At 41.1% G+C, this 21,368-nt stretch overlaps 1 protein-coding gene across 3 annotated transcripts in view; it reads right to left on the bottom strand.

Annotated features, from left to right (window-relative positions):
• LOC122562314 (C-Jun-amino-terminal kinase-interacting protein 4) overlaps nucleotides 1–21,368 on the bottom strand; it is a 294,916-nt gene that overhangs the window by 55,329 nt on the left and 218,219 nt on the right. For all 3 annotated transcript variants that reach the window (XM_043715173.2, XM_043715179.2, XM_043715180.2), the window contains 5 exons: nucleotides 10,052–10,109; nucleotides 5,692–5,844; nucleotides 5,303–5,357; nucleotides 4,573–4,703; nucleotides 4,412–4,468 (listed from right to left, as the gene is read on the bottom strand). In XM_043715173.2, the coding sequence (XP_043571108.1) occupies nucleotides 4,412–4,468; nucleotides 4,573–4,703; nucleotides 5,303–5,357; nucleotides 5,692–5,844; nucleotides 10,052–10,109 (454 nt within the window). The remainder of the gene's footprint in view (nucleotides 1–4,411; nucleotides 4,469–4,572; nucleotides 4,704–5,302; nucleotides 5,358–5,691; nucleotides 5,845–10,051; nucleotides 10,110–21,368) is intronic.

Below are 21,368 nucleotides of genomic sequence, written 5' to 3'. Positions count from 1 at the left end.
CAATAGAAAGGAGAAAGAGACAAAAGATATTTTGTAAATTCAATACATGCTGGTAAAACCTCTCCCAAAAAGTGCACACACTGTCCTCGAGGCTACCCAAACCAGTCTGTTTTGGTTGTATGCAGTTTTTTTTAATTCACATGCATGCAGTTTAAAAATCAATATTTTGTGGATTCATTTGGCCTAATTTTATATTTTCAAATTACACTGTTTGAGAACATAAGGGCATTGTCCCCAACTCTTCCCTACCAACCTGAGCCCAAAGTACTGCTTCATACTGTACTGCAGCAATTTGCCAAGTTCCTTCAACAGCATCTTCCAAACCAAAAACTTCTATCATCTTGAAGGGCACCAGATTGATGCAAACACCACCACCTGCAAGCTCCTCTACAAGTCATACACTATTCTTTCCTTGATCCACATTGACCTGACAATAGTGAAGAAATGGCAAAGTCCTGAAATCCCTTTCCCAAAAGCACAGGACATATACCCATATTACATGGCCTACAATGGTTCAGACAGACAGTTCACCACTATCTGTTCAAGGGCATTATGGAATACAAGCTTTGCCAATGATGTCCACACCTTATGACTTTTTAAAAAATAGCATTGTCTGCATTTTAGAATCAGACATTTCAAATGCAAGGAGCTAATATCTGGAAGGGCAGAATTTGAACTTCATCACAACTACACAAAACCCTTCTTCCGCCCTTCTGTCCTGAATATTATATATCTATGCTGAATATGCATTCATAGGTAATAACGGGGCAGATAGTTTTGAACAGCCTGTTCAGATACGCACATCTGGGTGCATACGGTACCTCACCCAATTGTCCATGCTCCATGTATGAATGACCACCAGCAGGCTGGCAGTACCTCAACCTCAACACATTCAACATTGTGCAAGGGATATGAAACAATAACAGACTATCCATCTTGATTCCACACCCCAAAACACCACAACATTCACAGCTTTTGGAGAATTGTTTGGTGAATGGTGATCATGGAACAGGAGTAGGCTGTTGAACATGTTCCATCATTCAGTGAGACCATGGTTAATCTGTATCTTAAGTCCATTTCCCTAACTTAGCTCCATATTCTTTAATACCAGTGAAAAAGTGTACCACATTTCTCCTGAATGGGCAGACATTAATTTTAAGATTGCAGTCTCCTGTTGTGGTTTCATCCATCAGAGAAAAGTTTCTTCCAACTTACCTACTGAATCCCTTCACTAATATCAAGACTTCAATCAATCATCTCAATCTTCTGTACTCAATCTATTGCACATATTCCCAACCACAGCTCTGGAACAGCCCAGAACCAATTATCTAGCATGGTTTGGTTCATCTAAGTGAATGGAGGAAAATTTATGGACTGTCAAGGAACAGAAAATCTGGGACAAAAGATCACCAGTTTGAGAAAAGGTGTGGTGAATTTGGTTAGCAAATACCTACTCTGACCTTTTTAAGTGTTTTGCCTTTCCTCAAAGATGTAAAGACTAGGTGTATATATATTCATACACACACACACACACACACTAAAAATTACAGAAGGGATTCAGGTTTTTGGACTGCGATTCACATCATTAGATTCAGGTTTTTGAGGCCAAAGATCCTCATTTGAGTCTATTCAACTGACCACTACTAGGTGGTGCAAAGAACAACTGAACAACAGGGCTACAATTCTATTCACTATGAGGCAGGAGGAGCACCAAGCTGAAGCTGAAAGGGACAGCTGACTTGTAAGTCAACAGAATATTGGTTCATTCAACTAACAACCCTGGAGAACTCCAATATGTTTCACATTTACCCGACTATAGATGCAACACAAAGCACTTTGAATGAACCAATTTTCAAAATTAAATGTTCAGTACTGTATGTGGGTGTTGCTGGCAAGACAGACATTTTAAAAATTATTCTTTCATAGGATGTTGACCATCTCATGGCAATTATTTAATTTCCATTTTCAATTACCTGACCAGGTGGCGGCGGCTGCCTCATCAAACTAGCAGCATTTAATATGATTAAGTAGCTTGTAGACTTTTCAGAGGTCAGTTAAGATTCAATCGGGATAATGCAGAACTGGTATCTCCCAAAGGCCCAAAATCATGTGAAGATGGTAGGTTTTCTTCCTGCTGTCTGCCACCACACCCACAATCAGACAGCTTCACAGTCACTTCTACAGATACAAAACATTTTATTTCCTTGTTTTATTAAACCAAATTCAAATTCTCACTCATAGGATGGGATTTCACTTGACCAGCCCTTCAATTTGTAATCTAACTTTGGGTAAATGACAACTGCAGCAGGTGAGTTGCTACACTGGAGACGTCCATTTGAACCTTTTTGATCCGTCCTACCTCACCCTGTTCCAATGTTTTACAAAGTAGCATAAACAAGATATATGTGCATGGAGAATTCATTGCAAAACTCCCACTAATCACTGGGTTTGAAAAATCTAAGCCTTTCTATGCCAAATATAAAATATGGCCCAATGTTCCAGGGATTGATAGCACACTCTTAGAAAAACCACCCAACACACATCTGATTTTTGCACACACATTCATAGAGAAAAATAAACATGCTTTTTAAAAATGAGCTGAATGAGTCCAAAGAAAGAATACAATGTGATTTTGTATGTACAATTAACATGAACAAGCCAGTACAGCTCAGACAAACCCAGTCTCAGCTGCCCTGTGGATTAGGTGCGCTCAGGCATAAACTTAATATATCAAAATCACGCAACTAATCAATGCAAGTTACAGTTAGAGTTAAAGGAGGAACCAAAGCCACAATCATTACAAAACAAATACCCACAGTCTGAAGGTGATTACCAATAGGGAACATGAAAGAAAATGAAAATAAGTCATTAATAATTCAGAGATAAGTCACAGATAAATGCAGTGCTGTTTCCGTAAATAGCAGTTTACCACACATTTCAACATCAAGGCTAAGGGGAAGGATATTGAGTTTTAGGTCAAGACTCAAGTAGAGGTCAAATGCAGGTCTAGACTCTGCACTCTGTGGACAACAGTCACCTAAGCTTAGTTTCACTGAATGGAACGGCCCCTATAAAGGATTCCTGCCTTCAGTAGTGATGGTGGGGGTGTTTAAAGTGCAGGCAGCTGCCCTGTTTGGGGATTTCAGGGATGGGTACCCTCCAGAGGCTGACTGGGCAATTCCAATAGGCCCCTGATAATTGGCTTTGATTAGCTTGCCATCCATCTTACTTTTGATCCTGATCTGGCCTCTGAAAAAATTGCCAGCAAGGACAGGATGTTGCGAAGCAGCCGGCAGACAGCTGGCAATGTAAATTCCCTATTCCATACTTGCCTTCATATGGGGGTGACAGGGTGCCACATGGCAGTACTGCCTTAGAGATAGTGGGAGATCCCTGGGAAGCAGCAGCAATGAGACTTCCCTCTGATGACTGTGTTGCACCTTCTGGAATGAAGCAGAACAGGGAAGCACAAAATCCTGTGCTCTGATGTGCTGACCTATTCATAACCTCAAAACATGAAGCACCTAGATAAATCTCAGAGTCATTTTGGAAGGTGGATGTTTCTCTGACAAAATTACTTTTACCCTTTCCATATCATTGTGGGACATATACTTTAATGAATTTGAAAGAAGTCATGGCTTGTCCTCTACCTGTTAAGTGACTGAAATGGTGTATTAGGAATCTAAAGCTGGCCAATCACATGAAATTAGCTACCTCCAAATACTATACATATCTGTGTAAAAACTAAATTTTCCCCTATTAATAAACGGACCCAAATGTAAATTCTGCTTACATTAATGTGATATGTGCAGAAAATATGGAGCCTATTTTTAAATGAGGTCCACAGGAACTTTATGCTAAATATATTTTCCAGAAAAAAATGTAGACCAAGTTTATTGCGCACTTTCCCTGCAGAAGGAACACCATTTGGTCCAGCTTAGTAAGGAAACTATTAATAGACACTGACCTTCAGGAAGTTGATTTTCAATACTGCTGGATTTACCAAAACTTGTAATTTGTAACCCATCTCCTCTCCTGTTAATTTCCAGAGTGCTGTAGTAGGTGTATGGTGTGGACAAGCAACTGCCCTACATTACATAAATTCTAGCTTGGATTTCATCTTAAAAAAAAAACTGCGTTTATTTCTCAAACTGAAATCTGAAAACTAAGAGTAGAGGACACTCTATGGTGCATCTTATTCCATGGTGGAAGTACAAAGAAAAAAAGGAGTAAATCAAACAATACCTTGCTGTCTTGGAATTAGAAGAGAAAACGATCATAACTTAAATTCACCCCTTTCTCCCTCTGTCTGTGACAGTGCATCACTTTCCTGTCTAGGTCAGACTTGACCACTCATTCCAAATACCAGCTGTGTGCCAGTGTTGTTTGAATTCTCAGAGTAAGTACTTACAACTGCCAGATAGTCGATTTCTTTTTCTCTTGAATGGATGGGTTTTCCCTTGAGGCACTAAACAAAGAACATACATAAACAAGATTTAAAACTCTGGCCAAAGCAGGTTAGAAAGAAACTAAAACAAAACAGAGATGACTTTTCAGTTGATCAGTTCATACCGGATCATCTCTGTCCATCGCACAGCTTCTTGTAGCTCCATCAACCGCTCCTTATACTGGTTACGTTCCATGAGAACACGGGCCATCTCCACACGAGTAAAGCGCTTCCTCTGAGCAGTGGGGACATCACTCTGTATTTCAGTAAAAGGCATAAATTGCTGTTCACAAGTTTTGTTTTCTTAAAAAACAATCTGTACCTCAAGGATACAAGTTCCCCATCTGTCCAGGAAGATCCCAGATTTCCCAAGCCAACTCCCCAGAGCATGTTCTTTGGTAAGGTTTGAGAAGATTTGTAGCTCAGGTTGAGGTTCTGGATGTAGGTTTGCTCACTGAGCTGAAAGGTTCATTTTCAGACATTTCATCACCATTCTAGATCTTCAGTGAGCCTCTGGTCGAAGCACTGCTGGTCTTGGAACCCAAGGAAACCAGAAAGCAGGAACCATCAGCAGAGCTGCGTCCGGAGGCTCACTAAAGATGTTACCTAGTATGGTGACAAAACATCTGAAAATGAACCTTCCAGCTCAGCAGCAAACCTGCATCCATGTTCTTTGGTGCCTGTGCAAAGTGTAATAGTTATGGACCTAATGTGCAAAGAGCTCCGTTCAGTAGATTTCTCAACAAAATGAGAGGGTGGGAAATTGGAAAAAATGTGGTTTGTTCCAAAATATCAGAATTAGACCTCTACAAACTAAATTTTAAGAGGGGTAAACAGAAAATGAACATTCTGTACCTCATCAGAATCCTCCTTAGCTCTGCTCTTTGCTTCTTCAGCCTCTAACCGTACCCTGAAAGAACACATCACAATTATAAATGAGCAGATGAGAAGGTCTGATCAAAAGCTCACTGGCTCCTTTAGCACATGCCAAAATTAAAAAAAATGCTCATGAACGTAGGACAAAGGAGAAACAGCAGGCTATTTAATCCCCGCACCCCATGCCTATCCCTCCACTTTTATCAGATTGTTTAAAAAGTGAGTGGCGCATGGATATTTACAATATTTGCACTGTCAATAATTTCTGATTTAAAATCACACACAGTCATGGCATCCGCACAACTGTATTCTTCCATGCTAAGCAACACTACACATGGATGTGGTGGAAACAATAAGTCAATTCTCACTTCCTTAGTTCTTCCTCCAAGTCTTTATTCTTCTCCTCCAACTTCAGTTTGGCTTGTCTGACCGACTCTAGCTCTCCTTGCAGCACATCCTTTTCACATGTCAATTCATCAACCCGAGCTATCAAATCATTCTTCACTACATTCAAGGCATTTCTAAAACACAAGGAGGAACAAGTAACAATAAAGGTTCATTTGTCAGGTTAGATTTAGTAGAACGAATAATGAAAAAAAAGTTAATAATATTAAGGATAAAGAACCACAAATGCTGACCCCCCAATGCTACTATCGATGCGAAATAAAGCATTGCACGTTTTCCCACAAGTAGAAAAGAAACCTGAAGCCTATTTTAAAAAGAAACAGTGCAGACAAGTCACAATTCCCCACTTGGCAAGATCCCATTGTTGCTAACACTCAAGGAAGGAAAAAAATGGATTCAAGAATCCAAAATTAGCTTAGTGGCAGGAGACTAGGGGCAGTGGTAGATGACTGCGTGCTTGGAGACCATGTCCAATGGTGTTCCACAGGGATCAGTACTGGGTCCGTTATTGTTTGAGATATATTTAAATTATGTGAATGAGAATGTAAGGGAATGATAAGTAAGCTTGCAGATGACATGAAGATTTGCTGAGTGGTTGACAGTGAGGAAAAATGTCTTAGTTTACAGGAGGACATGGACAGACTGGTCAAATGGGTAGATGAGGAACAGATGAAATTTAACTCTGATATATGTGAGATGATGCCCTTTGGAAGAAGTAACAAGACAAAGGAGTATTCAATGATGGTTGGATATGAGGAAGCTCAAAGGAACAAAGGAACTTTGGGTTGCTTGTCCATAAATCCCTGAAGGTGGCAATGCAGGTTAATAACATAATTAAGAAAGCAAATGGGACACGTGCTTTATCAATTGAGGCATTGATTATAAGAGCACGGAGTTTATAATGGAGCTGTACAGAACTTGGTTAGACCACAGTTGGAGTACTCAGTACAGATCTGGTCACTGTGCACTAGGAAAGACGTGGTTGCACTGGAAGAGGTGCAGAGGAGATTCACCAGGATGTTGACAGGGATGCAGTACTTCAGCAATGAGGCGGCTGGATAAGCTTGGGTTGTTGGACTTAGAGCAGAAAAGGTTGAGGGGGGACCTGGTAAGAGGTGCATAAAATTATGAATGGAATGGTCGGAATGGATAGGAAACAGCTGTTCCCTTTGCTAGAGGGTCAACAACAAGGAGATATACTTTTATGGTGGAAGGCAAGAGGGTTAAAGGGGATTTGAAGAAAAGAATTTGCAGCCAAAGGATGGTGAGGGTTTGGAATGCACTGCCTGGGCGCTTAACCTCAAACTTTATAAATTACTTGGAGCAGCACATGAAATGTCATAACATTCCAGCACTAGGGCCACAGTCTTAAAAGTGGACCAATGTAGATTTAACGCAGTTTTGGCCAAATGGGTCAAAGGTCATCTTCTACATGTACAATTCTATGAATAGGCAATAACAATTCCACACTCTGTCCCCCTCGGATTTCCTTACAGCCCATTCCAAGAAAAAGTCAATACCAAGAAGCCAAGAAATGTAGTCCAGTAAGCATCATGTTTTTATAACAAGTTTTAAATCTATGCAGTTCAGTTTTTGATCTGATTCAGATTCTCTTCATATACTTTCATACTTTAAATAGTTTAATAAAAGGCCTGTACGGATACATTGGAATTTTATCAAAATAACCATCTTCCCAAAGCCTCTAAAAATTAACCTAAAAATGTTTCAAAGCCTGTTCCCAGGAAATGATTAATGTTGCTGCACTGTATGCATATCTGATATCCAATGCAAATCAATATTATGATTGTTTATGAAGTGGCGCTTGAAATAACTCCATAGAGGACAGTGTCCCATCACCAAGTTACCCTTTATTTACACATGCATAGTATTTGACACTGGCCTAGCTTCCTTAGAGCCAGCTCCCAGAGTGAACAGAACGTCAGACACTCCTGTTTGTATGTGTCAGCCAGGTTAACAGCCCCAATTAGATAACTTATATTCGAGGTGGTGTACCTGGCTGACCTCATTACAATCACTACAGTGCTCTTCATAATTTTTCTTTTCCACAGCAATGTTTGTGATACGGTGTACAGTAACCATACAAGCTCAACCTTTTCCTTGGCCAACTGAGTGGATACATATGGGCAGTAATAGATCCTAATTATTACAAGACTACTTTATGAACTTTGCTTCCTTCTATTAAGTTACAACTCAATAAGAATAAAACATGTATCTATTTCATTTATAAAATGATAAAAAAGTTATGACTTTTGATTAAACATTGTTAAGCACAGAAATATTTTTGTAGTCTGATTCACTTTTGCCACAGAGTGTTGATGTCTGCTTAAAGCCATGCTGTATTTTAATTAACTTCATTCGCAGGATGTGGATTTCACTGGCCAGGTCAGCATTCATTGCCCATCCCTAATTGTCCAGGGGGCAGTTAAGAGTCAACTACATTGCTGTGGGTCTGGAGTCACATGTAGGCCAGAATTGGCAAGGTTGGCAGAATTCCTTCGATAATAAAACATAGGTGCAGAAGTTAGGCTATTCAGCCCATCAAAGTCTGTTCTTCCATTCAATCATGGAATATGAGTTTCTCAACTCCATTCTCCTGCTTTCTCCCCATAACCCTTGATTTCCTTTACAATCAAGAACCTATCTATCTCAGTCTTAAATAAACTCAATGACCTGGCCTCCACAGCTTTTTGTTGCCGTGAATTCCATAGATTTACCATTCTCTGGCTGAAGAAATTTTTCTTTATCTCTGTTTTAGAAGATCTTCCCTTTACTCTAGGGCAATGCCCTTGGGTCCTAGTCTCTCCTACCAATGGATACATCTTATGTTTTTCCTGACAACATTGGTTTTTAAATCATCACTACACTCTTAATGCCAGATATTTAATCAAATTTAAATTTTACCATCCGTCATGGTAGGATTCAAACCTGGATCCCCAAAACATTTACTGGCGTGTCCAGATTAATAGTCTAGCAATAATACTAATAAGTCATTGCTTTCCCTAGAGCTACAATTTGCAGTGCACATGTGAAATAGTCTGTCCAGGATGACATCAATTTTAAAAATGACTTTGGTTTGAATGTTATTGTTTACATGCCCCATTCAAAAGTAAAGGGTGGTGGTGTGGCTTTTCTTATGTAGTTCAACAATTTCACAATGCCTGGTTGGTATGAAGATACTTAGATTATACAAAAAGAGGCATGAGGCATTTTCAAGGGAGTCCAGGTATGATTTTAGGGTTTACAACAATCCAGTCAATGCATTAGCATTAATTTTTAATTGTCAAACAAACTGTGACTCAATTCAGAATTGAAAAGATTTGGGAACATTAATGGTCACATGAATTACTTGTACTTACTGTTAGTTGATGAGATTTCATCTTTTTATATGAGCAGCAATTCTTCTTTTTGTTAGGGCGAAGGGTTTAATGTGAAACATTCTCCAACATTTCTAAAAGCATTGCAGCATAAATTCTTTCTTGCTGACTTCTCAATCTAATAGGGGCTACTGTATCTATTATACTTGAATGTCTACTGTGACAGAAAAGGTGTCTATAGGGACATGTTGCCAAAGACATTCCCGTGGACATGTAGCAACTTGCTTGGTATCATTCATGATTTATTTGCACTGAATGTAATAAGAATAATTAAAAATTAGTTGCCATGTTAAGATAATAATCTCTGGATGCTGAGATCTATTTAAGCTCTTTCTTCAGAGTAGATGAGAAAGGCAATGGTATAAAATTATCCATGAAAATAAGCTCTTGGTTACTTTTGCCAAAGACTTGATATTTCTGTTTTCCTTTTCTCTTACAGCAAACTCCCTCCTGATCTTGCTACTGGGAAACTGGTTCAAAGATTAGACTTCCACTGTGACCTCTCAAATATTGTTAATTTCTGAACATTTGATAATGGTTGCAGAAGCCAACTATAGCATGTTCAATAGCAAAGTAAGAGTTCAGCTAACTCACCACAAAGAGATATTCTTGAATGTTTCTTATCTGTATGTTTCAACTACACATTGAATAAACTGACTTAACTGTCAAAAGCATTGAATTCTATTTTTATGTTTCAATCTTTTGCAAGTGTCTAAGTCGGTGTTCTTAAAAAACCCACCTTGACTTAGGAATCGAAAAACTGAAAAATATCTCAAGTAAATACAAATTCTCTTCAATCAAACACACCTGTACAGAACAATACAACACAAAGAGCACTTCTGAAATCTCAACAACTGCTTCCCAGCTGACAGATGCATTGGACAAGTTCACCTGAAATAGGAGACAGTAACATTTGGTCGCGACTTACTTGGTCTCCAGCAGCTGTGTGTTTTCCTGAATGAGATTTTCAACCTCACGACCCATACCTGTGAATAAATTACATGCAGAAAGTTATAATCACTTTTTTGCAAAAACCAGCTTCTGCACAGCCTGTTTCCCCTAAATGTAAATTACTATCTTATGAAGTGATCAGGACAGGATCATTTTAATACTGAGTGGAGTTACTAATAACTCCTTATAAAAACCCTTGCTAATTATGCATACAAATAATTAGCTATTCAAGGAAAAAAAAAACAATTATAATTCAAAAAGCAATATCACCATAGACAGACTAAGATTCAGCCATTTCAGCTGTAATGGAAGCTATAGCAGGTGGCATGTGAAACAAAGGACAAGACAATGAAGCACCAGGTAAAGCAATAGAATTACTTAAATGTAATGTACAGAGTTGACGAGGTATGATCAATTTGTGTTGGCTTCATTGTCTAAAACGTGGCTGGAAAGATTAGCTTTGGGAAAAAATGTAATTGAAAACCCACCAGCCAGCTCAGAGGGATTTCATTCTTCATTTCCTGAATTGTTATTTTTTAAAAAATTTCTCTTACACAAACTGCATCCTAAGGAGTAACGTTTTCATTCAATATCAATACGAGGTTTTGCTGCAACTTGAAACTGCACTGTGCTGTGCTGTATGACCCTGTTTACTTGGCTGGGCATAGCCACAAGCGTAAATCTGCCAATCTGAGGCACAAAATTGGATGCATAATAACATTAGGGACTTTCCTTCATCAGTTCATTATCTGTCCTGGTCAATATCAAGATAGAAGGCAGTGGCAAACACTAATCTCTCTTTCCTACTGTTACTAAATAGATCCTATTTTACCAGGGTTCGAAAGTGGAAGACAAAGATCCATTAAATTCTCATAAACGTAACTTACAACCAAGATTTAACTGCTTCAGTTTCTTTCCATACCACCTAGAGAACAAAGTTAAAAACCACACAACACCAGGTTATAGTCCAACAGGTTTATTTGGAAGCATCAGCTTTTGGAATGATGCTCCTCCATCAGGTGGTTGTGGAGTATAAGATCGTAAGACACAGAATTTTTACCCTATACAGAATTAATAGTCCAAATAAACCTGTTGGGCTATAACCTTGTGATGTGTGATTTTTAACTTTGTACACCCCAGTCCAACACCAGCACTCCAAATCATGACTACCTAGAGAACAGGCCTTTTGCCCTTATTTAAAAATAGAACTAAGTTATAATCGAGTTGAGTAGGGATTTCTTCCGAGGTTCGTTAAATTTTGGAAATCTCTTCTTTGGACAGCTGTGGAGATTGGGTAATTGAACAGATTCAAGGCTGAGATAAATTGATTAATAAATGAGTCAATGGTTATGGGGGGGGGGGTCACATGGTTTGTGGCCCAAGTAACTAAAGATAGAATGATTAAAATTGGGGATGCTCAAGAGGCAACAATTAAATAGATTTGGAAGAGACTGCACAGATAGGTTGGGAAGACAGACTATGGAAGGATTCATAAATAAAAATCAGAATTTTAAAGGTGAAGCACTGCTTGTTAGGAGCCAAAGTAGGTCAGTGAATAAAGGATGATAGACCAAGGGGGCATGATGGAATTTCGAACAATGGTAGCAGAGTTCTGGATGGCCTCAAATTTACAGAGGTTAAAATGTAGAAGTCCGGCCAAATCTAGAAGTAATAAAAGCATGGATGTGTTGTTAGCATTTGAGCTTAGACAGGGGACTGAGTCAAGTGCTTGACACCAAGGTTGCAAACAATTTGATTCATCCTCAGACAGCTACCAGGGTGAGAGAGGAGAGCTGTAGATTGGCTTTGGAGTTTGTCATGGGCAAGACAATGATGGGAACAATCATTCCAATATTAATTGGAATTGCTGTTCATCCAGTGCTGGATTTAGACAACCAGTCTAATGATTTATAGACAATGCTGTCAAGAACATGGTGTAGTAGTACAGCTGGGTGACATCAGTGTAGCTGTAGAGGATGCTATCATCAAGGAGAACATGTCGATGTGAAAATGGAGGAAGCTCGTGATAGATTCCTGAATGATTCAAGGGATGAAAATAGAGGAATGAGAAGAGAAGACACTGCAGGTGATTCACCAGCTGCAATTAGATAAGAATTAAATTTGAAACATGCAGCAGTAATCCAGTAGGACAATGACAGTGGTATTGAAGGAGAATGACATGGTCAGCCATGTCAAAGGTTACAAAAAGTTCAAGAAGGATGACAGGGACAGCTCACTTGAAGCTGAATGGGAGATGAGTAGTTGCAGTTAACCTATATTCCAACTTCATTGGCAGTATGTCTCTATAGGTACTTGTTACTAACCAATCAGAAAATGGTTTACTATATTCACTTCATTGCTGCTGCAGTTAAGGCTGCATCAATTTCTCATTCCTAATCTTTCTGCATGACTGAGTGGTTTGCTTGGCAACTTCAGTGGGTAATTCAAGATAACAAGCAGTGTGTACTATTTAGGTGTGGGCTGAATTAAGCCGGTTTTGACGGTGACCTTTCCAGAAAGACATTAACGAACAAGTTGACTTTCGATTACAATCTGACAGCTTTCAAGGCCACACCTGATCAGATTTATTGATTTCAGTTTCATAAACTGCCACAATGGGATTTGAAGTCAAGATCCCTGGATTGCTAGATCAGTGTTACAGTCACGATATCACCACCACAGCTAGATATCCACACAAGACTCTCCTTAACCAGAGCTGGCATTATACTTTGGTTACAACTTTGGAGGAAGAGGCAGATCTCGGCAACAAATAACCAGAAAGGATTTTGTCGTGGGCGAACATGGAAATAAATAATTAACAAAATTGAAGAAGAAAATGAGACAGATGGGTGGTGCCTTACTGGATGGCTCGGGAGTTAGGGAAGAATAACAGCGACAAACTACAAACTTTCTGCCAATTGACAATTAACAACTTTGTCACAACAGCAAGGTCTTTTCCCCTGTTCTCTTCACCCCAGGCAGATACTGGGGAAATTTTACATAGTTAACATTAGTCCTTGTTAATTAATAAATTAACATTAATGTCAACACAGCATGGATGTGGCAGGTTGAGGTTTCTCTTTATGCATTTTATGACTCAACAAGCCACACCTGTTTGTGTCTAATTCCAGGATTCCACTGACTTAGGATTGAAGTATAAACCAAGCTCAAAGTTTCAACATAATCATCAATATTTGAATGTTTCAGGAAAAAAAATGTCTTCTTGCAAAAAGAAAAGCATACTGCAATAATTGGAAGATGACAGGGCAGAAAGTACTCTCTCTTGAATTTCCCATTTTACTGTGACACCTTACACAACTAATTCTTACCTGGGTGCTCGTGGCTACTTAAAAGAAGAAAACCTCAAATGGACAGAATCTTACCAAAGATACTATGATCTGAGGGCCCATGCATTCCGAGTGAAGCAGAAAGAAAGGAAGAATTTACGTAAGATGCAGTATGAAAGCAAGGCCCACCATGAGCAAGTTAAGCAATATGGAAAATCCAACAAGAATGCTGCAAAGCTTGGAATCACATGGCCATAACAAACACATTTAGTGAGTTCAATCCAATTTCATGCAACAGCTTGTAAAAAAAAGATCGGTTTTCTATGAGTGCTATGTTTGATAGATTTTTTTTTGATGCATCTCAAGGCATGAAGTACATAAACAGTGATATTACAAAATGAAAATTGCAGCAGTGTGTACTATCTACAAGATGCATGTCAGAAATTCACCAGAGATCCTTAGACAGCACCTTCCAAACCCATGACCACTTCCAACTCTAAGGACAAGGGCAGCAGATACATGGGAACACTATCCCCTGCAAGTTCTCCTCCAAGTCACTCACCATCTAGACTTGGAAATCCATCACCATTCCTTCACTATTGCTGGGTCAAAATTCTGGAATTCGCTCCCTAAGGGAATTTTGAGTCAACCTACAGTAGATGGACTGCAGCGGTTCAAGAAGGCAGTTCACTACCACCTTCTCAGAGACAAGTGGGGTCAATAAATGCTGGGAGAAAGTGAGGACTGCAGATGCTGGAGATCAGAGCTGAAAATGTGTTGCTGGAAAAACGTAGCATGACAGGCAGCATCCAAGGAGCAGGAGAATTGACGTTTCGGGCATAAGCCCTTCTTCAGGAATGAGGAAAGTGTGCCAAGCAGGCTAAGATAAAAGGTAGGGAGGAGGTGCTTGGGGGAGGGGTGTTGGAAATGCGATAGGTGGAAGGAGGTTAAGGTGAGGGTGATAGGCCGGAGTGGGGGTGGGGGCGGAGAGGTCAGGAAGAAGATTGCAGGTTAGGAAGGTGGTGCTGAGTTCGACGGTTGGGACTGAGACAAGGTGGGGGGAGGGGAAATGAGGAAACTGGAGAAATCTGAGTTCATCCCTTGTGGTTGGAGGGTTCCTAGGCGGAAGATGAGGCACTCTTCCTCCAGCTATGGTCATGTTGCTATGGTCTGGCGATGGAGGAGTCCAAGGACCTGCATGTCCTTGGTGGAGTGGGAGGGGGAGTTGAAGTGTTGAGCCACGGGGTGGTTGGGTTGGTTGGTCCGGGTGTCCCAGAGGTGTTCTCTGAAACGTTCCACAAGTAGGCGGCTGTCTCCCCAATATAGAAGAGGCCAGATCGGGTGCAGTGGATGCAGTAAATGATGTGTGTGGAGGTGCAGGTGAATTTGTGGCGGATATGGAAGGATCCCTTGGGGCCTTGGAGGGAAGTAAGGGGGGAGGTGTGGGCGCAAGTTTTGCATTTCTTGCGGTTGCAGGGGAAGGTGCCGGGAGTGGAGGTTGGGTTGGTGGGGGGGTGTGGACCTGATGAGGGAGTCACGGAGGGAGTGGTCTTTTTGGAACGCTGATAGGGGAGGGGAGGGAAATATATCCCTGGTGGTGGGGTCCGTTTGGAGGTGGTGGAAATGACGACGGATGATACGATCTATATGGAGGTTGGTGGGGTGGTAGGTGAGGACCAGTGGGTTTCTGTCCTGGTGGCGATTGGAGGGGCGGGGCTCAAGGGCGGAGGAGCGGGAAGTGGAGGAGATGCGGTGGAGAGCATTGTCGATCACATCTGGGGGGAAATTGCGGTCTTTGAAGGAGGAGGCCATCTGGGTTGTTTGGTATTGGAACTGGTCCTCCTGGGAGCAGATGTGGCGGAGACGAAGGATTTGGGAATATGGGATGGAGTTTTTACAGGGGGCAGGGTGGGAGGAGGTGTAGTCTAGGTAGCTGTGGGAGTCGGTCGGTTTATAGTAATAGTCCGTGTTGATTCGGTCGCCCGAGATAGAAATGGAAAGGTCTAGGAAGGGGAGGGAGGAGTCTGAGACGGTCCAGGTAAATTTGAGGTCGGGGTGGAAGGTGTTGGTAAAGTGGATGAACTGTTAAACCTCCTCGTGGGAGCCCAAGGCAGCGCCGATACAGTCATCGATGTAGCGGAGGAAAAGGTGGGGGGTGGTGCCAGTGTAGGTGCGGAAGATGGACTGTTCCACATATCCTACGGAGAGGCAGGCATAGCTGGGGCCCATGCGGGTGCCCATGGCTACTCCTTTGGTTTGGAGGAAGTGGGAGGATTGGAAAGAGAAGTTGTTCAGAGGACAAGTTCAGTCAGTTGAAGGAGGGTGTCAGTGGAAGGGTACTGGATGGTACGGCGGGAAAGGAAGAAGCGGAGAGCTTTGAGTCCTTCGTGATGGGGGATGGAGGTGTACAGGGACTGAATGTCCATGGTGAAGATAAGGCGTTGGGGACCGGGGAAACGAAAATCATGGAGGAGGTGTAGGGCGTGGGTGGTGTCCCGAATGTAGGTAAATGCTGGCCAGCCAGATATGCCCAAATCTCACAAATGAATAATAATAAAAAATGTTTTCACAACTGTAAAAATCTGTAGTTAAAGTAAACTGTGCATAGTTCTGATAAAGTGTTAAACAAAATGAAACAGAAAATAGTGGAAATGCACAGCAAATGGAGTATAGTTCATGGAATCTCAGGTCAAGGTTAGCCTCTTTCTTTCAAGTGACGACAGAACCATGTTTCTATCTCAACTTGTTGATGTGCTCTATAAATATGCACGATTCACGCAAGCAGACTTCGACATAAGTGGAAAGCTCCAGTTAAAGTAGTATTCTGCCACGCAACAACAAACCCCACCAAGAAGAGATAATGTTTTATGTTTTCACAGAAATGTTTTCTTTTTTTAAATTTTGGGATTAAGGTGAATTATGTTACTTTTGGAAAATGAAGCAACCAGTTGTTTCACATTATGCACTCCCAAATCTTAAAAATCACTTCTCAGTGACAAAGCTCTAATAATACCACCATGAAAACAATGAATGAATTCCACAGGACATTGGGTAAGACATTTCCATTCTTCACATGTGCACTCTTTGTACATGCAAGACTGCCAAAACTAGTTTGCACTATTGTTTTTGCTGAGTCAAGATTGCTTTCGGTGTGGACGCTTGCTCACCACACAACATGCTCCACAAAGGATAGTGATTGGCAAGAAGTCTCTTATTCACCGATGCCAGATTCAACTCAGAACCTTGAAGTGAAAAGGTAATGTGCTGTTACATCATCCAGATCCCAGTTAATTTGGCTTATTTTCTCATTTAATAATCACCACGATGATTTGTCAGTACATTCCATTCTCCAGGGCAAGAAAACAACCACCTGAACAACTCCCACAGCGAGGGCAACTGTGTCTTAAGACGAGACTGTACTTATGGCCATCCTTAGTTGTTCTGAAAAAGGGTTGGGAGGACTTAAGAGAATGGAGTATAAAAGTGTGGAGATTTTGCTAAAACTATTAAAAACTTCACTTAGACCATAGCTGGAATATTGTTTTGGGTTCCTTGTTGAAAGAAAAATAGACTAGCATTGGAGGCAATCCAGACGAGGTTCACTAGACTGATACCAGGTCTGGAGGAACTGTCTTATGGGAATAGGTTGAGTAGGTTGTGCCTGTATTCAATGGAATTTAAAACAATGAGAGGCAACCTTATTAAAACATACAAGATTCTTAGGGGACTTCACAAGGTAGATGAGGAAAGGTTGTACTCCCTTTTAGGGGTATGTGGAATGGCAGTGCATCATCTCACAAAATGGGGTCACACATCTAACACAGAATTGAGGAGGAATTTATTTTCTCAGAGTTGTGAATTTGTGGATTTCTTTATAGCACAGAGCTCTCAAGGCTGGGTTGTTAAGTATATGCATGGCCTAAACAGACAGATTTTTAATCAGTAAGGAGTCAAGGATTATAGGGAAAAGGCAGGAAAATGGAATTGAGGATTATCAGATCAGTTATAATCTCACTAAATGGCAAAGCAAACTCGATGAGCTGAATGACCGACTTCTGCTCCATGTCTCATGACCTTATGCTCCTTTAATGATGGCAGGTATAGAATTCCAAGTTGCTAACCTTGAGATTAAAAAGAATACTGTGGACAGGGCAAGTCGAAGACATACCTTCCCAATGTTTTATTCTCTGGAGGGGCCTATGTACCCTTCTTGCACTGATTCCAGACCTGTATCTTTTGAATCATCTTATTCCTTGAACCAATATGCAGACGCTCAGTTTTTTAGCATTCCAATCTCTCTTTTCTAGCAACCAGCGAAAAACATTTCCAACTTTATAATAAATGTCATAAATCACAGAGACGGAAATATGGAAGAAACATACAAATCACACAAAATGTCATGAGAAGCACAGTATACAGCATGTGAAAGGATACACACCAGAAAACTCCCCTGGGTTAGCAGCCCAAGAGAAAGGAAGATGAGAAGAAAAATGCGAATTAGCTTGAGAATGAAAACTAACTTTTACTATCATTAACTACATGTAGTGCACTTAAAGCTGTACTCTTATGTTACGTACAATAGTGATGGAAGGATAGAAACATGCTTATTTCCAGTCTGCTGCTATAATGCACACAGTGTTGGAAAGCAACAGGGTACTGCTTGGACAAATATGGTGTTCGCAAAACAAGTAATATGCAAAGGATGAAACAGAAAATGGGTTGTATAAGCAAGCATCTCAAAACATCAGATTAGTCTAAGTTCATGTGCATTGCATGCAGAATCCTTCCTTTGTCTCCTTGTCATACACAGACATAAACTGTTGCATGGCCAATCAGCAGGTTCCGCATGCTGAAAGCACATGTCCGTTTGGCCAACTACCTGAACAAAGCCACAAAGATTAATAAATGACAGACAACCAATTAGAATAAGGTTATTGGTAACGCTACAGAAATTCTGGATTAAAGGATATAACAGTTCCTTTTTGTGGGCATGCTATACTTAACATAAACGCAAAGGCATTTTGTGTAAAGTGAAAGAAAAGAACAAAGATAAATAGATATTTCACAAGTTGATGCTGGAAATTGCAGTCGGTCAGGATGAAAGATTCACTGGATTAATGTAGTTGTAATACAGATCAACAGGCACAAATCCATCTCATCTTTCCAGGACTCCACTGCAGCAATCCTTGTAGAGTTTACAGTGTACTGAATGAGATTGGTAAACAGCTTTTTATCATTAATCCCCTGTAGTACAAGTTAATATTTCTCACCCCCAGCTTTTATTTTCCATGAGGTAATACTTTTAAAAGCCAAGATGGAAGTCTGTTGAGGAAGACACGACTTTTGTTAAAACAGTTGGAATCAAAAGGGTGGCAAACCAGGATCTAGTGGTTGGGTAAAGTTAAATTTTGGCTTTAAATCCTTGTTAATCCTAGTAAATGAAGACCAGGACTTCTGCAATTAAATGCTGATTGTATAGAACGGCTATGATAGTGAGAGTGAGAAAAAAAATACATATGCCAGAAAGACAGTATGTGCGTGGGAAGAGACAGAGAGAGAGTGAGAGAGTGTGTGTGTGTGAGAGAGAGAGAGAGAGAGAGAGAGAGAGAGAGAGAGACAAAAAAAGTGTGCATGTGTGAGCGTGAGTGAGAGCGAGAGAGAGCGACGGACAGATACAATAACGGAGAGAGAGGGTTGACAGAGACAGAGAAACACTGATAGAGAAAGAGAGTGAGAGTGTGAGGGGGGCTGTATAATGTTAACAAGATATACATGCTTTGGAAAGGCAAGGACTGATTAGGGATAGTCAACATGGCTTTGTGCATGGGAAATCATGTCTCACAAACGTGATTGAACTTTTTGAAGTAACAAAGAGGATTGATGAGGGTACAGCAGTAGATGTGATCTATATGGACTTCAGTAAGGTGTTCAACAAGGTTCCCCATGGGAGACTGGTTAGCAAGGCTAGATCTCATGGAATATGGGGAGAATGAGCCATTTAGAAACAGAACTGACTCAATAGGTAGAAGACGGAGCATGGTGGTGGAGGGTTGCTTTTCGGCTTGGAGGCCTGTGACCAGTGGAGTGCCACAAGGATCAGTGTTGGGTCCACTACTTTTCGTAATTTATACGAATGATTTGGATGTGAGCTTAAGAGGTATGGTCTGTAAGTTTGCAGGTGACACCAAAATTGGAGGTGTAGTGAACAGTAAAGAAATTTATCTCAGAGTACAACGGGATCTCGATCAGATAGGCCAATGGGTCGAGGAGAGGCAGATGGGGTTTAATTTAGATAAACGCGAGGTGCTGCATTCTGGGAAAGCACATCTTAGCAGGACATATATACTTACTGGTAAGGTCCTAGGGAGTGTTGCTGAACACAGACCTTGGAGTGCAGGTTCATCGCTCCTTGAAAGAAGAAGCGCAGGTAGATAGGGTAGTGAAGGTGTTTGGTATGCTTTCCTTTTTGGGTCAGAGTACTGAGTACAGGAGTTGGGAGGTCATGTTGTGGATGTACAGGACATTGGTTAGGCCACTTTTGGAATACTGTGTGCAATTCTGGTCTCCTTCCTATTGGAAGGATGTGGTGAAATCTGAAAGGGTTCATAAATGACTTACAAGGATGTTGCTAGGGTTGGAGGATTTGAGCTATAGGGAGACATTGAATAGGCAAGGGCTGTTTTCCCTGGAGCATCGGAGGCTGAGGGGTGGCCTTATAGAGGTTTATGAAATCATGACAGGCATGGATAGGATAAATCGACAAGGTCTCTTCCCTGGGGTGGGGGAGTCCAGAACCCAAGGGCATAGGTTTAGGGTGAGAGGGGAAAGATTAAAAAAAGAGACCTAAGGGGCAAAGTTTTCACAGAGGGTGGTGCATGTGTGGAATAAGCTGCCAGATGAAGTGGTGGAGGCTAGTACAATTGCAACATTTAAAAGGCATCTGGATGGGTATATGCATAGGAAGGGTTTGGAGGGATATGGGCTGGGTGCTGGAACTAGATTGGGTTGGGATATCTGGTCAGCATGGACGAATTGGACCGTGGGGTCTGTTTCTGTGCTGTACGTCTCCATGACTCGAAGTTAAAAAATAAGACCTCAGAGGTAGTAATCTCAGGATTGCTACCAGTACCACGTGCTAGTCAGCGTAGAAACGAAAGAATAGGCAGGATGAATGAATGGCTTGAGAGATGGTGCAGGCGAGAGGGGTTCAGATTTTTGGCACACTGTGACCGGTTCTGGGGGAGGTGGGACTATTACAAATTGGACGGTGTATACCGAGGGCAGACTGGAACTAACATCCGAGGGGGTACTTTTGCTAATGCTGTTGGGAGGGTTTAAACTAATGTGGCAGAGGGATTTGAACCAAATGAGGTGGTGAGTGAACATTAAGGAGGTAGTAAGTAAAACCTGTAAGGAACTAGATAATGAAGTCAGTGTGACTAAGGGGAAGAGTAGGCAGGGAGCAGATGATGAATCCCAAGAGACAGGTGGTCTGAGGTGCATTTGTTTAAATGCACGAAGTGTTGTAGGTAAGGCAGATGAACTTAGGGCTTGGAGTAGTAACTGGGAGTATGATGTTATTGCTACTAATGAGACTTGGCTGGGGGAAGGGCATGATTGGCAAATAAATATCCCAGAATATCGATGCTTCAGAAGGGATAGAGAGGGAGGTCAAAGGGGTGGAGGAGTTGCATTTCTGGTCAAAGATGATATCACAACTGTGCTGAAGGAGGGCACTGTGGAGGATTCAAACAGTGAGGCAAGATGGGCAGAGTTCAGAAATAGTAAGGGTGTAGTTACAATGTTGGGGCTGTACTATAGGCCTCCCAACAGCAAACGTGAGATAGAGGTCCAAAAATGTGAACAGATTATAGAAAGATAGGAGCAACATGATGGTGGCGATAGGAGATTTTAATTTCCCCAACATTGACTGGGATTCACTTAGTGTTAGAAGTCTAGATGGAGCAGAATTTGTAAGGAGCATCCAGGAAGGTTTTTTAGAGCAGT

This window comes from Chiloscyllium plagiosum, unplaced genomic scaffold (assembly GCF_037043375.1).
Source record: "Chiloscyllium plagiosum isolate Xiang-an unplaced genomic scaffold, Cpla_swu_hap1 HiC_scaffold_25, whole genome shotgun sequence".
Lineage (NCBI taxonomy): Eukaryota > Metazoa > Chordata > Chondrichthyes > Orectolobiformes > Hemiscylliidae > Chiloscyllium > Chiloscyllium plagiosum.
Note: the sequence above shows the minus strand (reverse complement) of the source record. Positions and strands in the feature narration are given on the sequence as shown.